Source organism: Tachypleus tridentatus, chromosome 13 (assembly GCF_004210375.1).
Source record: "Tachypleus tridentatus isolate NWPU-2018 chromosome 13, ASM421037v1, whole genome shotgun sequence".
NCBI classification, from domain to species: Eukaryota; Metazoa; Arthropoda; class Merostomata; order Xiphosura; family Limulidae; genus Tachypleus; species Tachypleus tridentatus.
The window spans coordinates 224290961-224315823 of record NC_134837.1 but is presented as its reverse complement, the minus strand read 5'-3'; the positions used below and the strand labels follow the sequence as shown (position 1 = coordinate 224315823).

The 24863-nt window shown below is 32.4% G+C and overlaps 1 protein-coding gene across 1 annotated transcript in view; it reads right to left on the bottom strand.

The window, feature by feature from the left end:
• The window catches only part of Pgi (glucose-6-phosphate isomerase), a 76299-nt gene that overhangs the window by 45270 nt on the left and 6166 nt on the right, over positions 1-24863 (bottom strand). The window contains exons 4-5 of the mRNA XM_076478817.1: positions 24508-24642; positions 2264-2407 (exon numbers count right to left, since the gene is read on the bottom strand). Of these exons, the coding sequence (XP_076334932.1) occupies positions 2264-2407; positions 24508-24642 (279 nt within the window). The remainder of the gene's footprint in view (positions 1-2263; positions 2408-24507; positions 24643-24863) is intronic.

Sequence of the window (24863 nt, the reverse complement as noted above, 5' to 3'; positions counted from 1 at the left end):
AGTTACACAATGAGTTATCTGTACTCTGCCCACCACAGGTATCAAAAAGCTGGTTTCTATAGGTGTGATTGGTTTGTTTTGAATTTCACGCTAAACTATATGAGGGCTATCTGTGCTAGCCATCCCCAATTAGCAGTATAAGATTAGAGAGAAGGCAGCTAGTCATCACCACCTACCGCCAACTCTTGGGCTACTCTTTTACCAATAAATAGTGGGACTGACCGTCACATTATAATGCCCCCACAGCTAAAAGGGCAAGTATGTTTGGTGTGACCAGGATTCGAACCCGCAACCCTCAGATTACAAGTCAAGTGCCTTAACCACCTGGCCATGCCAGGCCCTATAGGTGTGAATCTACAAACATACCAATGTGCTGCTTTTATTATCCACAATGTTTCTGCAGGTTTACTCACTGTTGTCTAGTTTAATACTGGTGCATGAATAAATTAAAATTTGATTCCTTTTCTATTTACTATTTGATACTTATTGTTTGTGACATGGTTATTTTATTCAATTACTCTAATCAATTAGGACCATACCATAACTTTTCATGGATATTATTTAGTCTGAAATAACAATAGAGCTATTTTCATCATGTATATCCTTTATTCAGAAATAATAATATAACTATATGTTTTACTTAAAGATCATAACAACACTATATTTCTCCACACGTTCTCTTAGATGACAAGGCTAATTTTTCAGGCAGAAGTTGAACAAGATAACCCCAAAGTGCACTAAGAAAATGGTATGCTAAGTAAAACAATTTTAAGATGTTTTTACTTACTTAGCTCACTTTAGAGAGTTAAAAAAAGATTAAGTAAAACTACTTTCATTTCTAATGCAATTATAGACAACAAACTTATTCTTTGTAACACTTGTTAAAACTGAATTTAATTAAATAAAATCTGTGTATTTATTAATTATAATTTATTTTAAGGCACCAAATCATACTTAATCACAAACACATCTGTCTTTAGTTAAACATTTTGCATTTTTTAATATATTTAAAACTTTTGAAAATCCTAGTTGTTTTTTGTACTTTGGGCAAATGCAAACAAAGATGAAACATACTGTTAGAATGGAGATAATAAATTTCATTATTTACATTTATTATCTGATGACTTATTTATTTGATTAGAAATTCATATAATGCTCTAAAACTTAATTTTCTTTAAAGATGATTATAGTAGTTGAAAATACTTTTTCAACATCATCAGACAGATATATTGTACTTCAAAAACTACAGTAACCACCAGAAATTTATTTAATTCAGTAACATATGCATTTATAACTTAGATCATTGGCTGTAAAAGCTTTTTAGTCCAGTTTTCAAAAGCAATAATGCACATGCCAAAGTATCTATGATGTGTATTTTTGGAGTTATTTTGGTATATTCAACTACCTCTTTTATGCACCAAATAAATGGAATCTCTCAATTTTGCCGAGATCAATTTTATAGGCATGTGACTTTCATTAATTCTGTTGTAGCACAATCAAAAGGGCTTTAAAAATGTTGTTCACTGAATTTAAGAAATGCCAAGTTCATTTTATGAAATGTTCACATACATGCAAGACGCACTGACATTAAATTTCATAACCATGTACTAGATTTTGTTCAAAGTCCAAACCAACAAAAAACAAGCTTAATTAAAATTGAAAATTGACTTACTGACATTGGCATGTAGTTTTTAGAGCTGTTTGTTTCATGAAATTTATGCTAATAGTTTTCATTCAATTTCAAAAATATTACTTCATTTAACCATTTAAAATAAAATTCTACAAAGTAGTAGAACTCTTAATATTTATATTTCTAAACTGGAATTTAAATTTCAATAAAGTAAATACCAAAAAGTGAGATTTGGGTTCCATCAATTGTACAACTTGTTTTCCAATTTATGTAAAACAAAATTCTTGGTACTAAATTGCAAAATAAGTAACTATATATAACCTTGAATTATATTTTTTGCATATAGCTGAAATATTCATTATCAGGCTTTTACTATGAAAGAACCACCAAGTGTTGAGTGTTCTGCATTATCCCTTTCCAGTGCATAAATGGTTAAGGTGCACCTTACTTCATTACTGTACCCCTCTCTAATTTTTGTATGTCCTATGAATGCAATATGAGTTTTCCTCCAATTATATTTCTTTTGTATCTATGATGCAAATCTTCACATTTTTTTGACTACTGTTTGATCACACAAAAATAAAAACTCCTTAGATCAGAGAACTTATTCAAAAATAAATTAAAATTCACTACCTTAGAGGCAATAATAAAAAGAGAAGTTTCTGGGTTCAGACGTTTCAATGTTTCTGCTAAGTGAGTACCATCAATATTTGAAACAAAATGAACATTTGGCCCACAGCGATATGCCTTCAGTGCTTCAGTCACCATCAAAGGTCCCTAAATGGATACCAGTAGTATATACCATCATTATTCAAAACAAAGTGCACAAAGTACAACAACAGCAATAAGTTTTAAATGCTTCTGTTACAAACAAAGGTTCCTCTGTGTATTAGTAATGAATGCTACCAATATTTGGAACAGCACATTTAAATTCTCAAAATTAACAACAGCATAGAGCAAAGTAACAGCATTTATGATAAATGTCAAGAACAATGACAAAAAAAATTCTTGAAAAAGCCCTCAATCTTCAAATATCTTGAGAAACAACTTCAATAATTATGATTTTATTAAAAATTAAATAAAACTGCTGGCAAATAATTAAAATATTTAATGATACAAACATCTCTCCTTGCCTATTTTGAGATTTCAGTTACAACTAAATATAAAGAACTGTTGCTATAATAGGAAACCCTAAAACAGTTTAATTCAGAAGTTTCATGATACTGTATTATAACCAAAAGTAAAAAAAAAAATTTCAGTTAAGCCTTACATCAAGTTTATGTATTAGATTTAATGCTTAAATTAGACTACAAATAAACCTATTATTACTAATGTTATAGAGTCAGTGTGCAAGTTCTTTTTAGTGGTGAATAAATGTTAATAAATATTTTTTGGTATTTTAACACACATTTAATAGGTACTTGCCCTTAAAATATAAATAAAAATGATTATTGCTACTAAAAATCTTTTATCCTTTCTACATTCAACAAAGTTGAAAATTTATGTTGGGATGTCCCCATTATATTTTCTACTTCCTGACCTACAATACAGAGAAAAGGTTCAAGAGTGCAATTTAAATCTCTTTCAGAGTGCACACGTACTTTTGTTCACATGTCATTTTTCTGCTTAGTTTTTACTAACAATGTGGTGATTAAAGAATTATTTCAAGACTGATAAAAAGAATGAACATACCCATCAAACTGGGGCATGCAAATGGCAGCAACCCCTGAAAATCTGCTAAACATGCTGCCCCAACCAGCAAATCGATTAAACAAATACTTTTGACAAATCCATTTCTCCACATTATTCTTCAGGATATAGACAGAAACAAGATTAATTATGCAAGACTGTGACATTCAACTTTTCAGCTTACTCAAGGCAGAAAATGATATTTCAGCAATACATGTAGTTACTGGGGCCACACAGTGATTTTGAGCATGGGGAAAACTGAAGAACATTATTGGTCATAATGGACAAGCTGGTTTATGAGGTTTGGGGATGCCGTATATTTGTGGTGTGCGAGTCGGTTTGACGTAGGTAGGAATAAAGTGTTTGTGAAATTGTGTTGGCTTTTTTCATTTGTAGTAGTAATTTGTTCAGTTGCGTCTTGTGCATCTTTGTTGGATTTGTGTGTATTGGTTTAAATTTGTTCGTGTCTGATAGGATGTTCTTCATTTTTTGGGTGTATTCATTCGTGTTCATTATGACTATAGTGTTACCTTTATCTGCTTTTAGAATTTTTATGTTTTTGTCTTGTTTTAGGTTTTTAATGGAATTAATGTCTCTTTTTGTAAGGTTGTTTTTTAGTTTACTGTTTTGTGAAATTATGTTGATAGTTTTGTGAGAAAATTCTTTGAAAAAATAATTTAAGATGTTGTTTTTAGGTGTTTCTAGAAAATATAAATTTGTAATTTTACCTGGGAAGTTTGAATGTTGGATGTCAATAAAATTATCTAAGTTGTCTTCCTTCTGTTGGTTGTTTCCTTGTTTTTGTTTTCTGTAGAAAGTATCACAAGTATCCTGGCTAGATCTTCTAAACATGTTTTGATTTCTATGGTTGGAATGTACCTAGGTGCTATTGCGAAGTTGAGTCCTTTGTTAAGTAAATGTATCTCGTCTGTGTTTAATTGTCGGTCGGATCTGTTAATTATGAGGTTAGTCAATGGTTTGTCACGTTGATGTCTTTTCTGTTGTTTGCATCTTAATTTTTCTAGTTTTTTGTTGTGGCAGATCTTTTTGTCTCTGTTGTTCTTAGTATTGATTTGGTTTATGTTTTGTTGTATAAGTCCGTAAATCTCTGGTTTAATGCAGCATGCCAGTTGATGGTCTAGGTTCATTTTTTGTAAGTCATGTAGTTCTTGTATTTTGTGTTCAACATGGCTTTAAGTAGTTTTTTATGTAAATTTTGAATAATGTTTGTGTATTTATTAAAATTTTTTGAAGGTTTTACATTTACAAAATTAGGGGTTAGTTGTTCCTTTCTACATTGTTGAATAAAATAGATGTCATTTCTTCTATTGATAATTCGTTGGTTTAATTTACTTAGTTTCTTAACGATCGTGTGAGGGTGTACTGTTAATAGTGGTGTACGGTATGCTAGTTCAGACATAATGGTAACAGGTAAGTACAAATACACTGAGAAAAACACAAAGACTTACACTTCTCTTACAATCGCTGTGATGAAATAATAATCAGTGATTATTATCATAAACCAGATTGTCGATTACGACCAATAATGTCCACATATGAATCATTTAATTACAATCTTGGTAAATACATAGCATGGGCATTCTCCAAATATGTAGCATCAGCCAGCTCATTCATTTCAAGTCTAATCTAAATCAACTTAATCAAAAAGCCTTAATGGCCAGTTTCGATGTTATATCCCTCTTTACAGAAGTTCCAACCACTGAAGCCTGCAAGATAGCCTTAGAACTCTACATCCGAGACCCTAACCCAACTATAGACATACCCAGTAACCAATTAGCAACCCTCATAGAATTCACCACGATAAAGACAAACTTCATGTTCAACGACCAAAACTATATAAAAAACAAATGGCCTAAGCATGGGCAACCCAGTATCACCAGTTCTAGCCAATATTTTTATGACACAAGTTGAAACACAAGCAATTAACACAGCATTACATCCACCACTATACTGGTATAGATATGTAGATGACACGGTTGTGGGATTCAAATCTGCAGAACACATAATTTTTTCAATCACATTAACTCTATACATCCCAACATTAACTTCACATGTGAACAGGAAGAAAGCAATCAAATATCATTTCTTAACCTCAAAATTACAAGAACTGACACACAATTCAAAACAGAAATCCACCGAAAAATCACCCATACTGGACTATACATTTCTTGGGACTCAGCACATGAAACAAAACAAAAACTCAACATACTAAGAAACCAAATAAACACAGCCATAAAACTATGCTCACCAGATAAAATTAACAATGAATTAGACAAAATAAAACAATACTTCATCAACATCAATAAGCTTCCTCCACAAACCATAGAAAACATTATATGCACACACCTAGACAGAAAGCAAAATCAACCAACTAAAGTAAATACATCTCACCAATCAAAAAATCACGAAACCATATACTGCTGCATACCATATATTCTCGACATCAGCAGAAAAATAACCAACATTTGGCAAAAACTAGTAACAAAATATGACATTCCAGTTAATACCAAATTATTCAAAAACCAGGCACAAAACTAAGGTCTATACTATGTAAAGACTACACTGACAAACACCACACCAACATTGTTTATAAAATACAATGTGATAACTGCCATGACTTCTGTATTGGAGAAACAAGTAGAAAAATGGAAACCAGATTCAAAGAACATAAAAAGTCACCTTCACACGTTTTCGAACACTGCAAGTCAAACACAACATAACCATAGAAAACACTCAAATACTAAATAAAGAAACAAACATAAACTCAAAATTAAAGGAGCCTTACTTATACAACTTAAACCCAAAATAAACCAATATAAAGGAACGCCTTTATACCTATATTAATATAATAAAATAAATAAAATTATATATTCAAACATCTAACACTGACCTCTACATTCCAACACTCAGTTACACAACCCCTTTCAAACATGTGGTCAGCTTCCGGTCAGTTACCTCTTTCTTTGTGAACCTGACGATGACCGAAGAAGGTCAAAACGTTGTTTGCTCTTCTATGTAAAATATTTTCTCAACCCAAACGAGCTGTTTTTGCATATATATTTCCCAACTTTGTATCTCAGTATTTTCTATGGTTATGTTGTGTTTATTTGAGTTACAGTGTTCAAAAATGTGTAAAAGTGTTTTTTTTTTGTTCTTTGAATCTAGTTTCCATTTTTCTACTTGCTTCTCCAATATAGAAGTTGTGGCAGTTGTTCATTGTATTTTACAAATTATGGTGGTGGTGTGTTTGTCAGTGTAGTTTTTACATAGTTTGACTTTAGTTTTGTACCTGGTTTTTGAATAAATTTGGTGTTTACTAGAATGTTGTGTTTTGTTACAAGTTTTTCAAAATGTTGGTTATGTTTTCAATGATGTTCTTGGGATTTATTATTGTTTGTTTGTTGTTGGTCTAGGTGTGTGTGTACAATGTTTTCAATTGTTTTTGGAGAAAATTTGTTGATGTTCATGAAGTGTTGTTTCATTTTCTTGATTGCAACATTAATTTTATCAGGTGAGCATAGTTTTGTGGCTGTGTTTATTTGGTTTCTTAATGAGTTTTTGTTTTGTTTCATGTGCTGAGTCCCAGGGAATGTATAATCCAGTATGGGTGATTTTTCTGTGGATTTCTGTTTTGAATTGTTTATCAGTTCCAGTGATCTTGAGGTTAAGAAATGTTATGTGGTTAGTTTTTTTCTGTTCACAGGTGAACTTAATGTTGGTGTGTACAGAGTTAACATGGTTGAAAAAACTAAGTGTTCTGTAGATGTGAATCCAGCAACTGAATAATCAACATACATGTGCCAGTATAGTGATGGGTGTAAAGCTGAATTGATTCTGCAAGATTCAATCTGTGTCACAAAAATGTTGGTAAGAACTGGTGACACAAGATTTCCCATATTTAGGCCATTTATTTGTAGGCAGTTTTGGTTACTGAACATGAAGTTAGTTGTGGTGAATTCTATAAGGGTTGCTAATTGGTTGCTGGGGGTGTTTATACTCTCGTCCCTAAGATGTGCTCGGCAACAGTGGGTTGCAAACTCTTTCTTTGTTGACATGAAGATGATCTAGGAAGGTCAAAATGTTGTTCTCTGCTCTATTAGTAAAAGTGTTAATACCCATACATACCAGTAAAACCTATCCAACACTTGGTAAAATAAAACAGCAAAAACCAACTTACAAAAAGCAAAAGTTTTCAAAGAGCAATTAAAAAAAACAATTAAATCATGATGAACCAGATATGAACACCCATTGTTTTCACACAGTAAATCAGTGCATTAAGTAAAATAAACACATTTATACTTACTCCCAAATTTCTTTGTGGATTCTATTAACCATCAAAATTCAGAACAAACAAATAACCTTTTGGCAAATTCAATTACAAAAATAATAATAGTTATATCCATAAAAAATATGAAAAACAAAAAAAAAGGTGAAGTTAACACACAAGCTATTCTTGACATCCAAAAGACACCCAGAAATTGATAATCTAACAGCATTATTTAGCCAACCCCTAAATTCATGTTATATCTCAGCCTGTTGAAAGCAAAGAATTGTTATTATGTTTCTAATGGAAGAAAAACCAGTGAACAAACCAGGAACCCACAGACCAATCACTTTAAAAAGCTGTAATAAACAAAATTTTGGAAAGAATAATTAGCAAAAGACTTAACATTCCTAGACATAACATCAAAGTTACCTTAAGTGCAAAATGATTTTAGAAAATTCTGGAAAACTAAATATCAGTTAGTTAGGCTAACTAACACCATAACAGATAGCTTTAACAAATAACTATGCACTGTCACCTGTTTTCTCAATACAGAGTAAGCATTTGACACTGTATAGCACATAGGACTTCTGTAGATATTGAATGATAAAGAAACTATTTACAGGTATTATTCATTGGTTATTTCTAACATTTTAGATAACAGAGAAAAAAGTGTGAAAGTGGAGAAAACCTACTCTGAATACTTTACTCCCAAAGCAGGTATCCCCCAAGGAGAGGTAGTTAGCCCTATCCTTTTCATTAGGTGGCATACGAGGGCTGTTCAAAAAAATATGCGGACTGACGTCATAAAACAAAATGTACTTTATTTAGAAGTTACAGGTCTGGGACCCCTTCAAAGTATTCTCCTCCCCAACGCACACACTTATCCCAACGGTTTTTCCACTTGTTGAAACAGTCCTGGTATGCTTCTTTTGTAATGTCCTCCAGCACCTTCGTCGCATTTGCCTTAATCTCGGGAATCGTCTCAAATCGTCTTCCTTTCAAGGGTCTTTTGAGTTTGGGGAACAAGAAAAAATCGCGAGGAGCAAGATCAGGTGAGTAGGGGGGTGGGGAAAAACAGTGATCGAGTGTTTGGCCCAAAACTCACGAGTTCTGAGGCACAAATTTCGCAGCAACGCAGTGCATCTTCAATTTTTCGGTCAAAATCTCGTAACAAGATCCAACTGATATCCCACACTCTTCAGCAAGCTCCCTGACAGTCAGACGTCGATTTGCCCACGCCAGGGTGTTGATTTTGTAGAAAGGGGGGATCGTCAGTAGACGTGGAAGGACGTCCAGGACGCTCATCATCTTCAATGGACTGTCGACCATCCTTAAAACGTTCATGCCACTTGAAACATGCCGTACACTTCATAGCAACATCACCGTAAGCCGTGTTAAGCATAGAAAAAGTTTCAATCGCAGATTTTCCAAGTTTAACACAAAATTTCACAGCAAGTCGTTGCTCCTTCAGGTCATTCATTCTGAAATCCACCAAACAAAACAATCACACTTCACTTAAAACCACGTAGCTAATACACAAATAAAGATATCTGCAATCGGGAATTGGCGTTGTAATCAGCTGATCTATGCAAACCTAGCGACACCAAGCGGATTCCCCTGGAACCAACTGGAGCCACGTAATTCAAACAGTCCGCGTATTTTTTTAACAGACCTCGTACATTAACAGATCCAAATGTTTGTGTAACATCTCAATTTGCAGATGATGTGGTGATGCAAAATGTTCCACAACCCCCTCAATAGCAGCCCCAATTCACAATTAGTTCTAAATCAAATAGTGGAATATTGCCAGAAACACAAATTAAAATAAACAAACCAAAGACAAGTATGGTAGTATTATATAGAGAAAAAAATATAAGAATGCACAGGCATAAACCAGAACTACATCTATACTAACCTCTTCCAAAAACTGCCCCATTGGCAAAATAACTTGGTCAAACATGATTTGAAATTAGTATATAAAAATCATATTAACAAATTTACAAATAAGGTATGGCAATTAGTAAACTATACACTGGAAAATGTCTTTCTTTTGGTTAAGTAACAAATATAAATAGAGAACTGCAGAAACATCAACTGCATTCAAGATCACAATGCTTTGATAGATTGATTAGGTAGAATATTCATGATGAAACTGTGTAGAATGGACAGCAACTAGGACACTTACAGTCTCCACAATAGGCAGCTGCTGTCCATTCTAAAGTTTCATCACAATGCTCCTGTTGATAAAAACCTGTACCAACTGCTTTGTTAAGAAAAAGTAATTACATTATCAGGATGAGGTGCTTATATACAGCTTCTAGATACAGAACACATTGAAGTTGGTGTAGAAATTTACAAATTATAATTTGCCTGAGGCATTTGAGTTGGGTACAAAAGACTGGAGCAAGTGTTCTCAAGGGCCAGACAGGCAAAGAGTGGAATTCCTGGAGGTCAAGAAATAGCTATGGTGTTAGCAGATTGTATATTTTTGAATTCAAGGAATTTACAAGAACATTCCTTAATCTACATCTAAAGTAAATGAAAAAGAACAAGTCTTAACAGTGAGTCTCAAGGTACTCTCACTTGTGATATTACTCCAATTTGACTTAACTACATTTACAGTCCTCTTCTTTCTTTCAACCAGTTTCTGATCCAACAAAATTATCCCCCAAAACTAGAAATTAAGCCTTCTTTTAGGTACCTTATAAAATGCTTTATAAAAATTCAGATATACAAAATCCACACATCATTTTAGAGCATTTTTTTCATATTTACATGTCAACTGTTTCCCTTTTTACAAACAGTTTAATTTCATGGTTTTATAACCTGGTTCATGTTTACCAATGTAAAGAGCAAACCTTTTAAACTAAAAATGTCAGATGATTAGAAAGACAAGATTTTCAAATAGTGAAACTATGTTGATCACCCAACTCTGCTAACACTTTCTTAATGGGTTGGCCATTTTGCATGACCTTGCATGTTAGATACTATAAGCATTCTGAATTTACTCACTGTACCTTCTAGAAATGTAGCAAGCTTTCAATAAATATAACAAATATGCTGCATGCAGACAGTTAGTAATGATCTTTATGCCTATTTATGAAGCTCTTATCAACTCAATATGAGTGGAAGGTGATTTTGCATGCTAAAAATAATGATTCCATTTTACAGTTTTAAAATTCATTTGCATTACCTCCTAAATGAATAACAAGTTTTCTAAAGTAGAACTTTATACTTTATCTGTTATTTCCTCTACCCTAACACTAACTGTAGATAAGTCATCAATGTGTGATAAAAACAAAATTTTGTAAATTATAAAATAAAATGAACAATACCACTTTATTTCAATCACATCCATCATATCAGAATTTTTTTACATTCACATGTAAACCTTTTCCCTTTTACAAACAGCTTATTTTAATTTTATGGTTTTCTTCCCTGGTTTACAACCCATACAATTTATTTAACCCGTAATCACAACACAAATGCATGAGCAGATTCTCATTCACCAGTATGGTATGGTGTGAAACTGTGCATTCAAACACAGCTAAAATTTGTGAAGTTTCCACATAAGCAATTTAGAATACAAACACACAACTCACTAAAATAATGTTTAAAAACAGCTATACGTTAACTAGATTTCTAACAATGTAATAAGTAGGTTTAAAGATATCATTAACACTATGAGCATTAGCTTTGCTCATTCAAATACACACACATACATCAATCACTGCTTATGGATTTATGACTAATTCCATCAAATTCAAAGTAGAAAACAAGTTCTATCTAATGGTTATAAACATATGTACAAAATAAAAAATAGACAGATTTCAAAACTATCTTGAAAGTTAAGGATAGATGGATGTGCTTCTGTTGCAAGCTGGTCAAATTTATTGATATCTCAGCAAATGGAGAAGCTGAGGTACGACCTTTTCAATATTTGGAGGTTGTGTTTAGATTACTTACAATATTAATTTTATACTATCAAAATTATACAAACTAAAAAAAGGAAAACGATACCCAATGTATATTACTTAATGAAAGTAAAGACAGCTTAAAATATTCTTTTGAAATTGTAAAATTAAAATTTAAGAAAATAAATAAAAATTTAAATTATAAACTACATTCTGATTTTATTGACATGCATTGATAACAAAGTTTTGAATTAAATTCCGAATATAACAAACATTATGACACATGCAAAAGGGTTAAATGACTTTGCATAGCATTTTTTAGCATTTTCAAAAGGTTTTCTTACCATTGATGTAAGCCTAATAGATCTAGCTATAAATAATGAGATGTTTTTATCACCTTCCTTGAAATGAGAAGTTACATTAATCAATTTTCAATTTTTTGACACCTACCTACTATTCAACAACTTACAAAAAAGCACTAACAGCTGGCTTACAGTCACACTCAACTGCATAAATATTGAACAATGCTTTGAACTGGAGTAATGATTACTATACTACTAATTTTTTATTTATAGATAACCTTTTCATAAAAGTATGAACATTAGAGGTAAAGGGAAAATAAATTAAAATGGGTTGATTTTTATAATTCTGTATTAATTTGGATAATATTAGTATTCTTCCTAAAATAAGAAAATTAACTAATATACAAAAAAATTTGATTTTTGAAACAATTATGCAAAGCATTATTTTTAGATGTCATAAAATATTGATAAAAGTCAATGGTATCTCAAGTTTTGAAAAAGAGAAACTGCAAGTTAACCCATCTTTGGTATTTTAAGCAAAGTTTCAATGACTTGCAGATTTCTATAATTATTCACAATCTACAAAAATATTTTCTCATAAAAACTTAAAGCCTATCCTTACTTATAAATATGAAATTCCAATTGGTCCACTATTATATAATTATAAAAGTTGTTTTTTACCAACCTAAATGTTGATGAAGTTAATAACTGACCTTTTGAGTGTGAAAATAGTTTAATTATTGATACTTTTCATAAACATGTTGTTGCTGGTAACTTGGAAATTATAAAAGATAAACTACACGTGAAATACTTAAAAAAGGATCTAAATACAGAAGAGAGACAAAATGTCATAAGCAAAATGTTATAAAATCTATTGAAAACAATACTGATTAATATATTTTGAAATTTAACTATATTACATCCTATCCATCTAGATGTTTTTATGGATGGAGGTTTCAGGTATTTAAAAAAATAAAATTATCCCTTATAAAATTAGATACACTATCATTTCATCAATTAAGAAACAAAATCAAGAATTACAAGAAAAATATGATACAGTTCCCATTGATAAAGATAACTATAATTTTTAGGTACTTGCATATTAATAGGGAGCCTTTTTTTATTATCAGATTTATTATAAATGTGATTAAATTTAACATAAATTTTTTTTTAATTATCTAGTTAAGCCACATTTTATCCTCACCCCAAAGATAATGAAAGTTTGCAATCTACCCAAAAATGAAGAAAAAAGTCTATTTTGTGCAAGGCAAAAGAATTCTCCCTGTTAAACATACATGTAAAAAATGTCAAAAGATGAAGATATACTATGAGGAAAGATTCAATGGTGCTATAATATTAGAAATTGCTGTACTAAAATAAACATGCACATGGTAACTAGTTTGTGAGATCACAACTTCCTTCTGTAACAAGTCTTCATTTTATTTACTGCTGGACATTTGAAATTACTTTGATAGATTAGTGCCATCAATAATTAGACATGATGAACAAAACTCCTAAAGATTGGAATAATTACTTCAGAAGTATGTGCACATGTTCTACTAGTTCAGTCTCCTAAGAAAATTGGAGGTCATAACTTAATTGTAGAGATCATCAAAAGCCTGTTAAGTAAATGAAAGAATAATGCCAGCTGTCAACTTCCATAGCAATGGATATTTAGAGGCATTTGTCTTTAAATTAACAAATGCTTTCTAGTTCAATTTCCTGATCTTACTTCTACTACTATAATGGAAGCTATACAAAAAAATATCCCTCAGGGATCAATAATTTACTCAGATTCATGACTGTCATACAATTCAGAACTTCTACTGGAGTCAGGATTTCAACACTTTAAAGTTGACCACAAGTACAATTTCACCGACCCAGAAACTGGTACACAACAGATAATGTTCTGGGGATCAGCTAAGTGGAGAAATAAAAAGCATTAAGGCACTGCACATCATCATCTAATCATATTTAGCTGAATTTATGTGGAGACAGATGCTACATGATCAAGATCCATTCAATTCTATTCTCAATGCAATCAAAAAGTTTTGGTCTCCAGAAAAAATTTTCTTCTGAGTAGTATGTACAAGTCTAATGTGAAGTTGTTGTTGTTGTTGTTGTTGTTGTTGTGAAAAACAAAAACAAATTAAATACACCATATACATTTAATACTGTATTAGTGTTTTAAATTTCTCATACATTTAAGTGATTTTAATGCCCCCCCAACACTATGCAAGTACCAATTTTCATTTCATTTGTAAAAGATTTTATGTATTAATTATGATAACAGAAATTATTAATACACAAACATTTAAACATGTTAACCAATCTGAGGATATAGTAAATAATAATTTAATTAAAGCTTATAAAAAACTTTATCCTAAGCCAAATTCATATGTAGATTTACCTTTTATATATGCTATTCCTTAATTTGACATCTCTGACTAACCCTTTCACTACAGGCTCAATATAATATACATATTTGTCTACACATCTGCAAATGCTATGTATTTGCACTATAACATTTGATAAAGCAGGCTTATCTTTAAAAATCTGGTAGAATTTTAGTGAAGCTTACAAGTATATTGTATATTTTAATGACATTTTTTCTAAACATTTGTTTGTGAAAATAGTCTATTTTATTAGTAGTCTGAGTGCAAAGTAATTTCATGTTATGGTTAAAAAATATTCTTAATCCCAAGAATCTCAATTATTATTTTTTGTAATCTATAAAACTTCCTAAATACATTTTAGAATATTTTCTATATTCCAACTATGTGGGGTCTGTCACTTGATCAAACTTGTAAACGTAACAAAATTAGGAAATATAAATTATGTTCTTTTCATACTAGAATGACTACAAATTATAATACAAAATTACAAATATTTTGTCTTAGCAGCTTAAGTCTCAAAATGCTATATATTTACAGATATATTCATTATTTTTTATTATATTGACCTTCAAGTTATACCTAGCTAATATTACATAACCTGCATTGATGTGGTCCAGGTGTATACATGTTACATATCCAGTATTATAAAACTGACCTTTAGTCCTCCCTGTCTTGGCAATGTTTCAGTGGACTAGTATTTTGTAAAATACAGTCACATTTCAATTATTATACATTATGTATATGTATATAGATTATCAGTATTTAGAATTAAATTATTAAACTTATTTTTCTTATAATATAGAACAATAATTTAAGAAGTAAAGCAAACAATTATCTTTTCTCACTGTAACCTTTGTACTCAGTTGTTGTTGGACATAGGTTGCTAAGCCTTTTAAAATTTCGCACATGAAGGATATCAATTTTTTTTAGGTTTTATATATATATAGATGAATTGTCAAAAAGGAACCATAAATAACTAAACTGATACCACAGAGTTCCACCATAATTTATCGATTTTAGTAACTCAGATGTATTTACATTTCAAAAAATAAGAAACTTTACATTAAACACAACCTACCTCATTGAAATCTAGGATCAAAAGAATATGGTGGCATTTTCAAAGATTACAATAGCTGAAAAAAAACACTCTGAGAGCATTCTAAGCTGTTGATTGGTTATTCACACATCATAAGTTGAGGTAAATGTATATAACAAACCATTTCCAAAACAGGACCAATGTGTTTGATTCAGTATGTAACCCATATCTCAGCAAAGTATATAGATATGAGGTTCTTATTTTATATTCTAGCTTGATAAAATATTAGTAGTTTGAGTTCCTAAATTATACAAAACCACAAACTTATGATTTTGACATCACAAATATCTAATTTGAACCAGTGCTACATTCAACATACCACATGGTTCACTAAAATCTATATTTGGATGTGTTCTTCTTAATTTTTATTTTTAATTTAAAAAATTAACTCATATATAATATCAAAGTTTATAATCCACAATTTTGTATTCCAAACTTGTTGACATGTAATCATAAAATAGTAGTTCAATAAAATTTTGAATGCAAGTCAACAAACATGATGACATGGTCTTTGACCTGTGACTCAAAAGCATTAAATTTAGATTTATTTCTAGCTCAATAAGAAAATTTATTAAATAACCAGCCATTTTATTAGATAAATTAATCAAATTATTTGATAAAATTAAAAATGTAGGTGTTAATAATAAAAAACGTATTTTTGGATAATAGAAAATAATCAATCCATTTTAGAATATCTAAGAAATTTTGAACAAGTAAATAATATTCAAACATTTCATTTGAACACATGTACACTACAATTCATTAAAAGACAATCTTGTTACAAATTCATTAATAAAAGAGTTCTTATATCCTTTAACAGAACTGGAAGAAAATTTAGCTCCAAAAACAGAGATCAAGTTTGTGCATTTATAATAATTACAAATTTTTAATAAATAGGTTTTTAAACAAGAAATTGGAGTTCCAATGGGAGCTACTTATTCTACTTGTATTGCAAATTTATATCTTTATTCTTATGAGAAGAGGTTTATTAAAAATTACATGTTATTGTTTGGCCTTTTATGGTGCAAAGCAACTGGGCTATATGCACCAAACTGGTATAAAAAAACAAAAAACAGTAAAATTATAATAAAGTGTATAAGGAAATTAAGTGAAAACAAAAACAGCTGGATAAAAACTTAAATACAATTAAAAAGGCCAAATTCCTTAAAGAATTACAAACATTTGTAAGGTGCACAGTGTCACAATTGCCAATGACACTGTCCAATATCAAGGGTAAAGCTGCAATAAAAACACGTCTAAAATAGTGCAGTCAAAGTTATAACAACAGCACTACAGTAAACTGGGGCTATTGCAACTTGAGTGTCACACAGACCACACATTGGTGCATCAGTCCCAGCTGTAAGAAAATGATGAGTTTAAAAACTGACCAATGGGTAGCCTAGTTAGAACAACTTCATCCTTCCAATCCTCTCACGAAAAGACAGTAAAAGTCAAATGAAAGGTTTTATCTAGAAAAGCTTGTTATCACATTGCTAACTCCAAGTCAACTGCCAACTGGTGTGAAACCAAGCACTGAATGCAGGGCCATAGTCCATGTGTAGAACATCCAAGCTGTGATAGCACAACAACAGACAGACTTAGCTGCAGTATCAGTGAGCTCATTCCCATGAATATCAATTTGACCTGGTATCCAGAAGAACTGGATAGATGTAGATGTTAAATGGAAATGGGCCAGTTGGTTTTGAATACTGGTGAGATCGGGTGAGAACTATCATGAAGCAATTTCAGAACCAGTAGGGAGCTTAACGACTCAGTTTAAATAGTACAATTCATGTGCTGCATAGCTTCTATGTGATACAGAGCAAAATAAATCGAGTACGATTCAGCAGTGAATGCAAAAACTGTAGAGGGGAGCCTGTGAGCAACCACCAAATGACAACAAACCTGATTTCAGACAATCCAAATAAATGGAAACAGAAGGATGGTTTGAAAGATGTTCAGCAAATAGAAGACAATACTTTCAATCTGAAGTATCCACCTTCTTCAGGTGATTTAAAGAAAGGTAATAAGCCAAGGTGGGATACGCTGTGGAGACAGTAATGTCATCAAAGGACAGACCTAATTCAGCCAATTACACCTGGATGCAAAAGCCAAAAGGAACAGTGGCAGACAACCTATTCTGAAAAAGCATAACCCACTGAGGAAGGAAAACACAACCCTAGGTGGGATGCTGTGGTAAGGACCACAGTTTTGAAGTATGCAGTAAAGACAGCTGCAAAAAGTGGGGGTGTAAAGGAGACTCACGAGACTCAGTGTACAAACTATGAACATGAGATGTGCAGAAAGCCCCCATGCAGAGCCAAAGCCCCAGATGGTAGACAGGGTCCAACATCTTGAAGGCTGAAGTTCTGGCAGAGCCATAGATTACAGACCCATAGCCCAGTTTCGACTGAATGAATACATGATAGATCTTCAGCACAGAACATTGATCTGCTCCCAGAAAGGTGGAAGAGAAGACAAGGAGTATGTTAAGTGCCCTTATACAATTGACACAGTTGTTTGATATGTGAAATAAAGGTCAGCTTGTGGTTAAAGAACTTTGCCTCAGGAACCAGTGGAAGCACAACTTCACCAAGACAGAGTTCAGAGTAAGGGTGAATACCCCATTATTAGCAAATGTGCATGCAAACAGTTTTAGGAAGAGAAAAGATAAAACCATTTGCTGTGATCCCCTTCAGTAAACTGATGGCAGTCGGTAGCTGCCGTTCAATAAACCTGCTGCTCAACAACTGACATGAGATGTGGAAGTCATCAATATAACAGTCCATTTCAAAATGTAGTAGAGAGTTGTCCAGTAATGACATTAATCTTTATAATGAAAAGTGTGACACTGACAACACAGCCCTGAGGAACTACTAGTTTCTGCAGGAAAGAATGGAAAAGTATCAAACCCACACAAACTTGGAATCAACAGTCAATTAAAATTTTTTTACAAAAATCGGAAAATGCCATACCTCCACATAGTATCATGTAAAAAAAAGGAAACAAGATGTTGCTTGAGAATGGATTTTCTGATTGACATTTCAAGTTGAATCACATTGTCCACAGTGAAGTGCTATCATCAAAACCCAAACTGGGTGGGCAAGAGAAGGTTGTTGGATTTGAGGAGCAAAACAAGATGAGCATTAATCATACTCTCTAAGATTTTACAGAGACAGCTCATCAAAGCAAGTGAACAGTAGTTTGAAGGAATCTTGGGATCTTTCCTAGGCTTAGATAAAGGGAGGACAACAGCTTGGTGCCATGCATCAGGAAAAGCATTCTTCTGTCAGATCCAGTTACAGAAGAATAGCAAGAGAAGGAGAGAGAGCAGCATCTTATAATGTATATCATCAGAACTGACCAATGTACTGCCAGACTGATGAAGAGCAAGCTCGAGTTCCACCAGTGTAAAGGGGTGATTATAGCCATAGACACAATAAGCCTGAAAGGAAAGAGGTGATAGCTCTGCCCGAGTCTTAATGGCTAAGAAAGTGAAGGATGAAGCATAAGTGCTAGATACCCAGCAAAAGCTTTCATAAAGAGTATCAGTGATGCTCTGGGCATCAGATCTTATCCCATATGACTTTGGAACTGGTGGTAGAAGAGATGCTGGTTGTGAATTTAATCCAAGATTCCTTCTGGTTTTAACATCTTACCTGCCAAGCATGTGCACATGCCCACTGAAAAGTGATGCTGTTCAAAAGAGTGGGATACATACAAAAGGCATCCCAAGCCCATTTTTGAGCCTTCCATGCCATGTGGGAGGTAAATTCCACCAAGGACAAGGATACCATGGAAAACATGTCAAGATTATAGGAATACATTGAGCAGCTGCCTTGAGAATACAGTCAGTCACTGATTCCACAGTCATCTATCTATAGATGGGTTGCAGACAATGGAAAGAGCAAGTTCTGAGAGAGCAGTGGAAGAGGGACAGTTGGCCTAGTCCAGCTTCCGTCAAGACATGTGGGTTGGGTAGCATCAACCATCGCAAGTCTCTCTCAAAATGATAGGAAAATGATCACTGCCTAAGTGGTCACTGTCAACCCTCTATGAAAAGAGGAAGGGAGCAAATAGAGAGATCAATAGCAGTAAAAGATTGACTAGGTGCATGAAAATAATTATAAGAACCATTACTGAAAAGAGAAAGGTTGTGATCCAAGAGCATACACTCTATGGAACAACCCCTCCCAGGAATAAAAAGAGAGATGGTAACTGTTAAATGAGGACATCAAGGTCTTATTAATTATAGGTCTCTACAGGAGATATGTACAGTGAACAAATAGTGACGGTAAGACTCAGGAAACACAGACAGCTATGGCCTCCAAGGCTGTATCAAGTGGCAAAGACAGGGCAGGCACAAACAAATTGGCTAGCAGTGCCACACCTCTATGCACTCATCCATCACACAACCTATCATTTCTATACAAAGGGAACTGCCAAAGGGTGACTGCATTGCCAGGCTTCAGAAACTTTACCTGTAAAGGGAGAAACACAAAATGATGGGAATCAATGAAATCCTTAATGTCATCTATATCTGAAAACCTCGACAGTTCAACTGTATCAAAGTGTTCATTTTTATTTAGATAGGGGAGATTTGGGCAAAGAGCCTTTCTCTTTTCTACCACATTTTTTTTCTTTATATTGACCTCCACAGATCCTGCCCCAGGTCATGTAGGATTCTGTCTGTGGACAAAGGTTCCAGCAACTGAGGGCATGAGAACAATTGTTCTGAACCTTAGATCCAGAAAAGAAGATGGACCTGAGGAAATGCCTGAACCTGGAACCATAAAAAATGGACCAGGGAAGCCACCAGAAGGAGTGTCAGGGACAGAGATGGGAGTAGACATAGACTCATCAATTCTTTTAACCATGGAGGGCAAAAAATTCTTCAGATGCTTTGCAAATGACTCTGATGGAGGCATGGAGATATTCGTCTGCAATCCCACTGTAGCAGTGGAACAGAGTGCATCAGTATATGACCTAGATGATGTAGGAGACAATAACTTCCAAGCCTCTGAGTAGAATAAAAGCAGGATAATTCTGTCTTTACAAGTGGAGATTCAGCACACTGCAGAAACACCCTGGTTGGAAAAAAAAAATCAGTGAGGATCTCCAACTCTGGAATTTTCTTCAAATCCCTCTCAACACTAGCTCCTCATGAGGAACTCAGAGTAGCATGGAGAGTAACCCTTGTAGGTATATCCCCAACGTTCTTTGAATTCAAGAGGAGTTTTAGTCTCCAGAATGTAACTTTCTTACTGACTTAGGGAGCCAGCAAGCCCTTCTAATCTTTTTCAAATAAAAAAGGAAGCCATCTGTCCAAAGATTTTCAGATAATTGCAAAATGAGAAAGCTAGTTACAGAAACAGACTCTGATGCTAACTGCTGAACAAAGTTATCCATTAGTGGCCATTTACCAATTATCATTTTCTTTAAACAATTTTTATTCATTTTTTCATGAATGGGGGTATCCACAATCAAATAAGAACTATTCAGTGCCCACTGTCCCAACCCATCACAGAGTCCTACAAGAGAACACACTGCAATGCCAAAGAAAGACACTACAGCAATTCCATGGTTTTGTGAGCACTCTACCCAAACACCAGCATCAGACACAATGTTCACAACACCTTCTGAAAATGTCTAACATTGGTACTTGGTTGACCCTAGCCCACCTGTTTACAGGAATTCAAAGCCAAAGTGGTATGCTAGGCTCAGATTCCTCAACCACCAGAGTCCTATCCTCTCCTTATAGGTCTCCACACACAGCAAATACATAGGAGGCTCTTCAGATCTTAGAGGAAGTAAACTGAAAGAACCTTCTCTGGGAGGTCCCCTCATCACATACAGGAATCCACCTCGAGATGAAAAATAACATAAACCCAAATATTTTTGCTTTAACTTAGATATATATATGATTTAGTTGTTATAAATAATGCAGAAATAAATAATGTTATTAACATTTTTTATTCAGTAGAACTAGAAATTGAAATTACTTCAATATCTAATGTAGAGACACATTCTTTAAATTTAAAAATTAAACTGACGATGATATCAATATAAATATTTTTAATAAAAAAATTTTGCATTTCCAATACAAGGTTTACCCTCTTTTACTAATAATGCACCATACCCATCTGTCATAAACATTAAAGTACAATTTGTAATAAATTACAATATTTTATTATTAAATGTAGTAATATTGATACAAAAATTAATATTTAATGGATTTAACAAAGAAACTTTAAATAAAATTATTAAAATATTCTGTGACAAATATAAAAATGTATTAAATAAATAAAAAGAAGTGAAAATTAAAGAAATTTTATTAAAATCTCTAGTAACCATTTTCAGTTGTAAATAAGGCAATTTAAACACCACTTTATGATGATAAACACCTTAATGCATATAAAGACTTGTTTATTGATATTTGATAGTCACAGTAGATTTCATGGGTGGTGGTTGGGATTCTTCATACTAGTATAATTCATCTACTGAGCTATTAATTAGTGCCTTACCACCATAATGGGAGCTGTAATGCCAACTTCAGGTGGTAAGTTTATTTAATTTACTTACCCCAAGTAGTAGAACATTATAATTATCAGTTTTTATTTAATTCTTCTTTAATTTTTTTTATTTTCTCATTTCTTATTTTACTTGACTTTGGAGAGTAACCACCTTCCCACAACTGTCTGCAAGCAGTGAAGGGTGATATAAATATGGGACATTATGGCTTGAGCATCCACATCTCACTCTCCCAGTTTCTATTTCTATTTCTTTCATTATTTTATTATTTTATTATTCTTTGTGTGAGTCTTATAGGCAGTGTATCCCTAGTGCAATGGAGTTTCTACTTCTTCAGTCACCCCCAAAACCTAGGATATATTTTATAATCCCTCATTGTAGCTTGTACCTTAGGATCTTTTTAAAAAATGCAGCATATTTTGTTTAATTTTGTCTTAAAAATTTATGATTATAATATGATTAATCAGAGGTTGGGATTTGCTATTTTTAACACAGTCCTTCCTAATGATTTTGTTTACTTATTTAATTTCATTTAAATGTAATTATTTAATTTTAATAAAATATACACATTAATTGTTTGGTCCTTCACTCCAAAAAAGACAACTAAAACTATGTGCCATTCAAAGTATTTTCAGCTGGCCCAAGACAATTGCACCATTATCCATGAAAACCACAGAATGAGCACTGAAAATGATAAAATACTTCAACCAGCCAGTAGTTTATACACCCAAAGAAACTGTCCCAGCCCTATAAAATGTCAGTGACAGACCCAAGTACACGTACTTAAATGTAAACAAAGGTTAATCATTATTTTGATTCAATAGTTACAATTATATCATTTTATTCAGAAATTTAGAACAACTGAAACTATGCTTGTCTTCATGTAACAAAACAACAGTCTGGCAATGTATTACCACTCACATTATTTTATTTACCTGTCCATCAAATTAGCTTTTCTGACAGCAGTTATTAGCTCCACTACATTAAAGTTCAGTCTTATTCATGGTTAAATCCTAATTTTCATGTTTCTCACAAATTTTAGTACAATTTATAAAAGAACTATCAAGAAAACAAGTGGAATTCATATACCACTCAAACAGGCTTACTGACTGACCAAGTACTGAATTGTGAAGCATGCTGTTCCACTGTTGGGACCACATCAATACCAGCACTGCTACATTTTGCAAACAATCTTCCATAACATAAAACTATTTCACAGTATAATTGTTATAATTATAAAAGCAATGATTACCTTAATTACAATTAAGTACCTTAATTAAATAAGTTTCCAGTTATTCCAAAAATTGGTCAATCAAAATTACAAACAAACTGAAAGACAAAAATAATCATTTGATATTAGGGGTTATGATTATTGCTACTTTTTACTATTTCAAGTACTCAAAATGTGTTGTTTGTTGTTAAGCACAAAGCTCTACAATGGAGTATCTGTACTCTACCAATTTTAGCCTTTAACTTTTTTCTGTACTTCAAGTTTTTTTTTTTGTTTTTTTTGTTGTTTTTTTTTTTTGGGGGTTAATCATTAAGAAGTTTTGAATTCATTTCCCATCCAGTGCCACCAGACTTTAGCACCCTGTCTTTGTTTGTTATGACAAAGATACTAAAATTAACTGCTAGCATCACTACTTTTAAACTGCTGACTAGAGCAAATGTAAAAGGCTAGAGCACCAACCACCAACCTTTTTCTCTTGCTATATATCATGGTTTAAGGAATACTGCACTATTAAACTAGCAAAAATCATTAATCACCAAGATCTCCTTCATATTATTTTGTTTAATCTTAATCAAATGTTTAAAAAAATTGTAGATTAAAAAAAGGCTCAACCAGATACATGACACGTAGTGAAGAAATAATGGTTATAGAGAAATGATAAAGTGTTGATAAGAAAAAAGAAGTTGTAAAGAATGTGACAAAACAAACTGGTACATTATTACATTAATCTCATTAAGAAAACAGTTTTAGTCATCACTGAGAACCTGTGCACATAACTGGTACAAATTATAAAACAATAACAAGAACTAGTTTACGTTATCACGTTCAATCATGGTCAAAAATGTAAGGAAAAAAGTATTTAATTAAGTCCATTGAATAAAACCAACACCAGATCATCTAGATAAGAGACCTAAAAGCCAACAGGCGATATCTGCAAGTTTTATGTCCTACTTTCCACAAAGTTTCACTAGAAACACAACAAGCAAGAAGGAATGAGGGAACAAGTTCTTGAAAAATAAACCTGTCCTGTCAGAAAAATGAATAAACTCACTACTGCAAATAATATACATTTATTCAGTTAAACCGAACATTGATAGGAGTATTACTAATTTATAAATTTCTAAAATATTTTATTTACAATTCATAAATTCACAATAAATAATCTTCATAACTACACAGTTTACAATATCTTCAATAACTAAAGAACTCTAGTCACCATTGTAAAAGAATGACTAATGGCTGGTCTATGAAGTGTTACATTCATGTTTAAAATATACAAGCTATCATAATTAAAAATAATAATTTTGTTTTGTGCATAGTTGTATAAATTTAACCATCGATTAAGTGCTAAGCAAACCGTACTTAACAAGATTAACAGAAAACAGAGCATCATTATCTAAACTAATATCAGTATTCTCTTCATGATTTACCAGATCAGAGCCTCCAATTCCAATGTTGACAACATCAGTGATTGGTTTTCCAGTATATCCTTTCCATTCTCCTTTCCTAACAAGATCCGTAAAATCCCGCATGTGGTTAAGGACTCTCATAACACCTGGCATTACCTACCACATGAAAAAGACATTAACGTAATAATATGAAACATTTGAATAAAGCACATTTGTTCATAATCAATTATAAACTACTTCCACACTTAAAAATTGTGATGTATTTTAGTTGCATTATTCATTCAGGAAAACGAGTCTTTAAATATATGAAAATTGAGTTATCTTTAATTTAAATATTAAATAATTCAGTCATATTGAAATCATTAGTTGAATAGTCT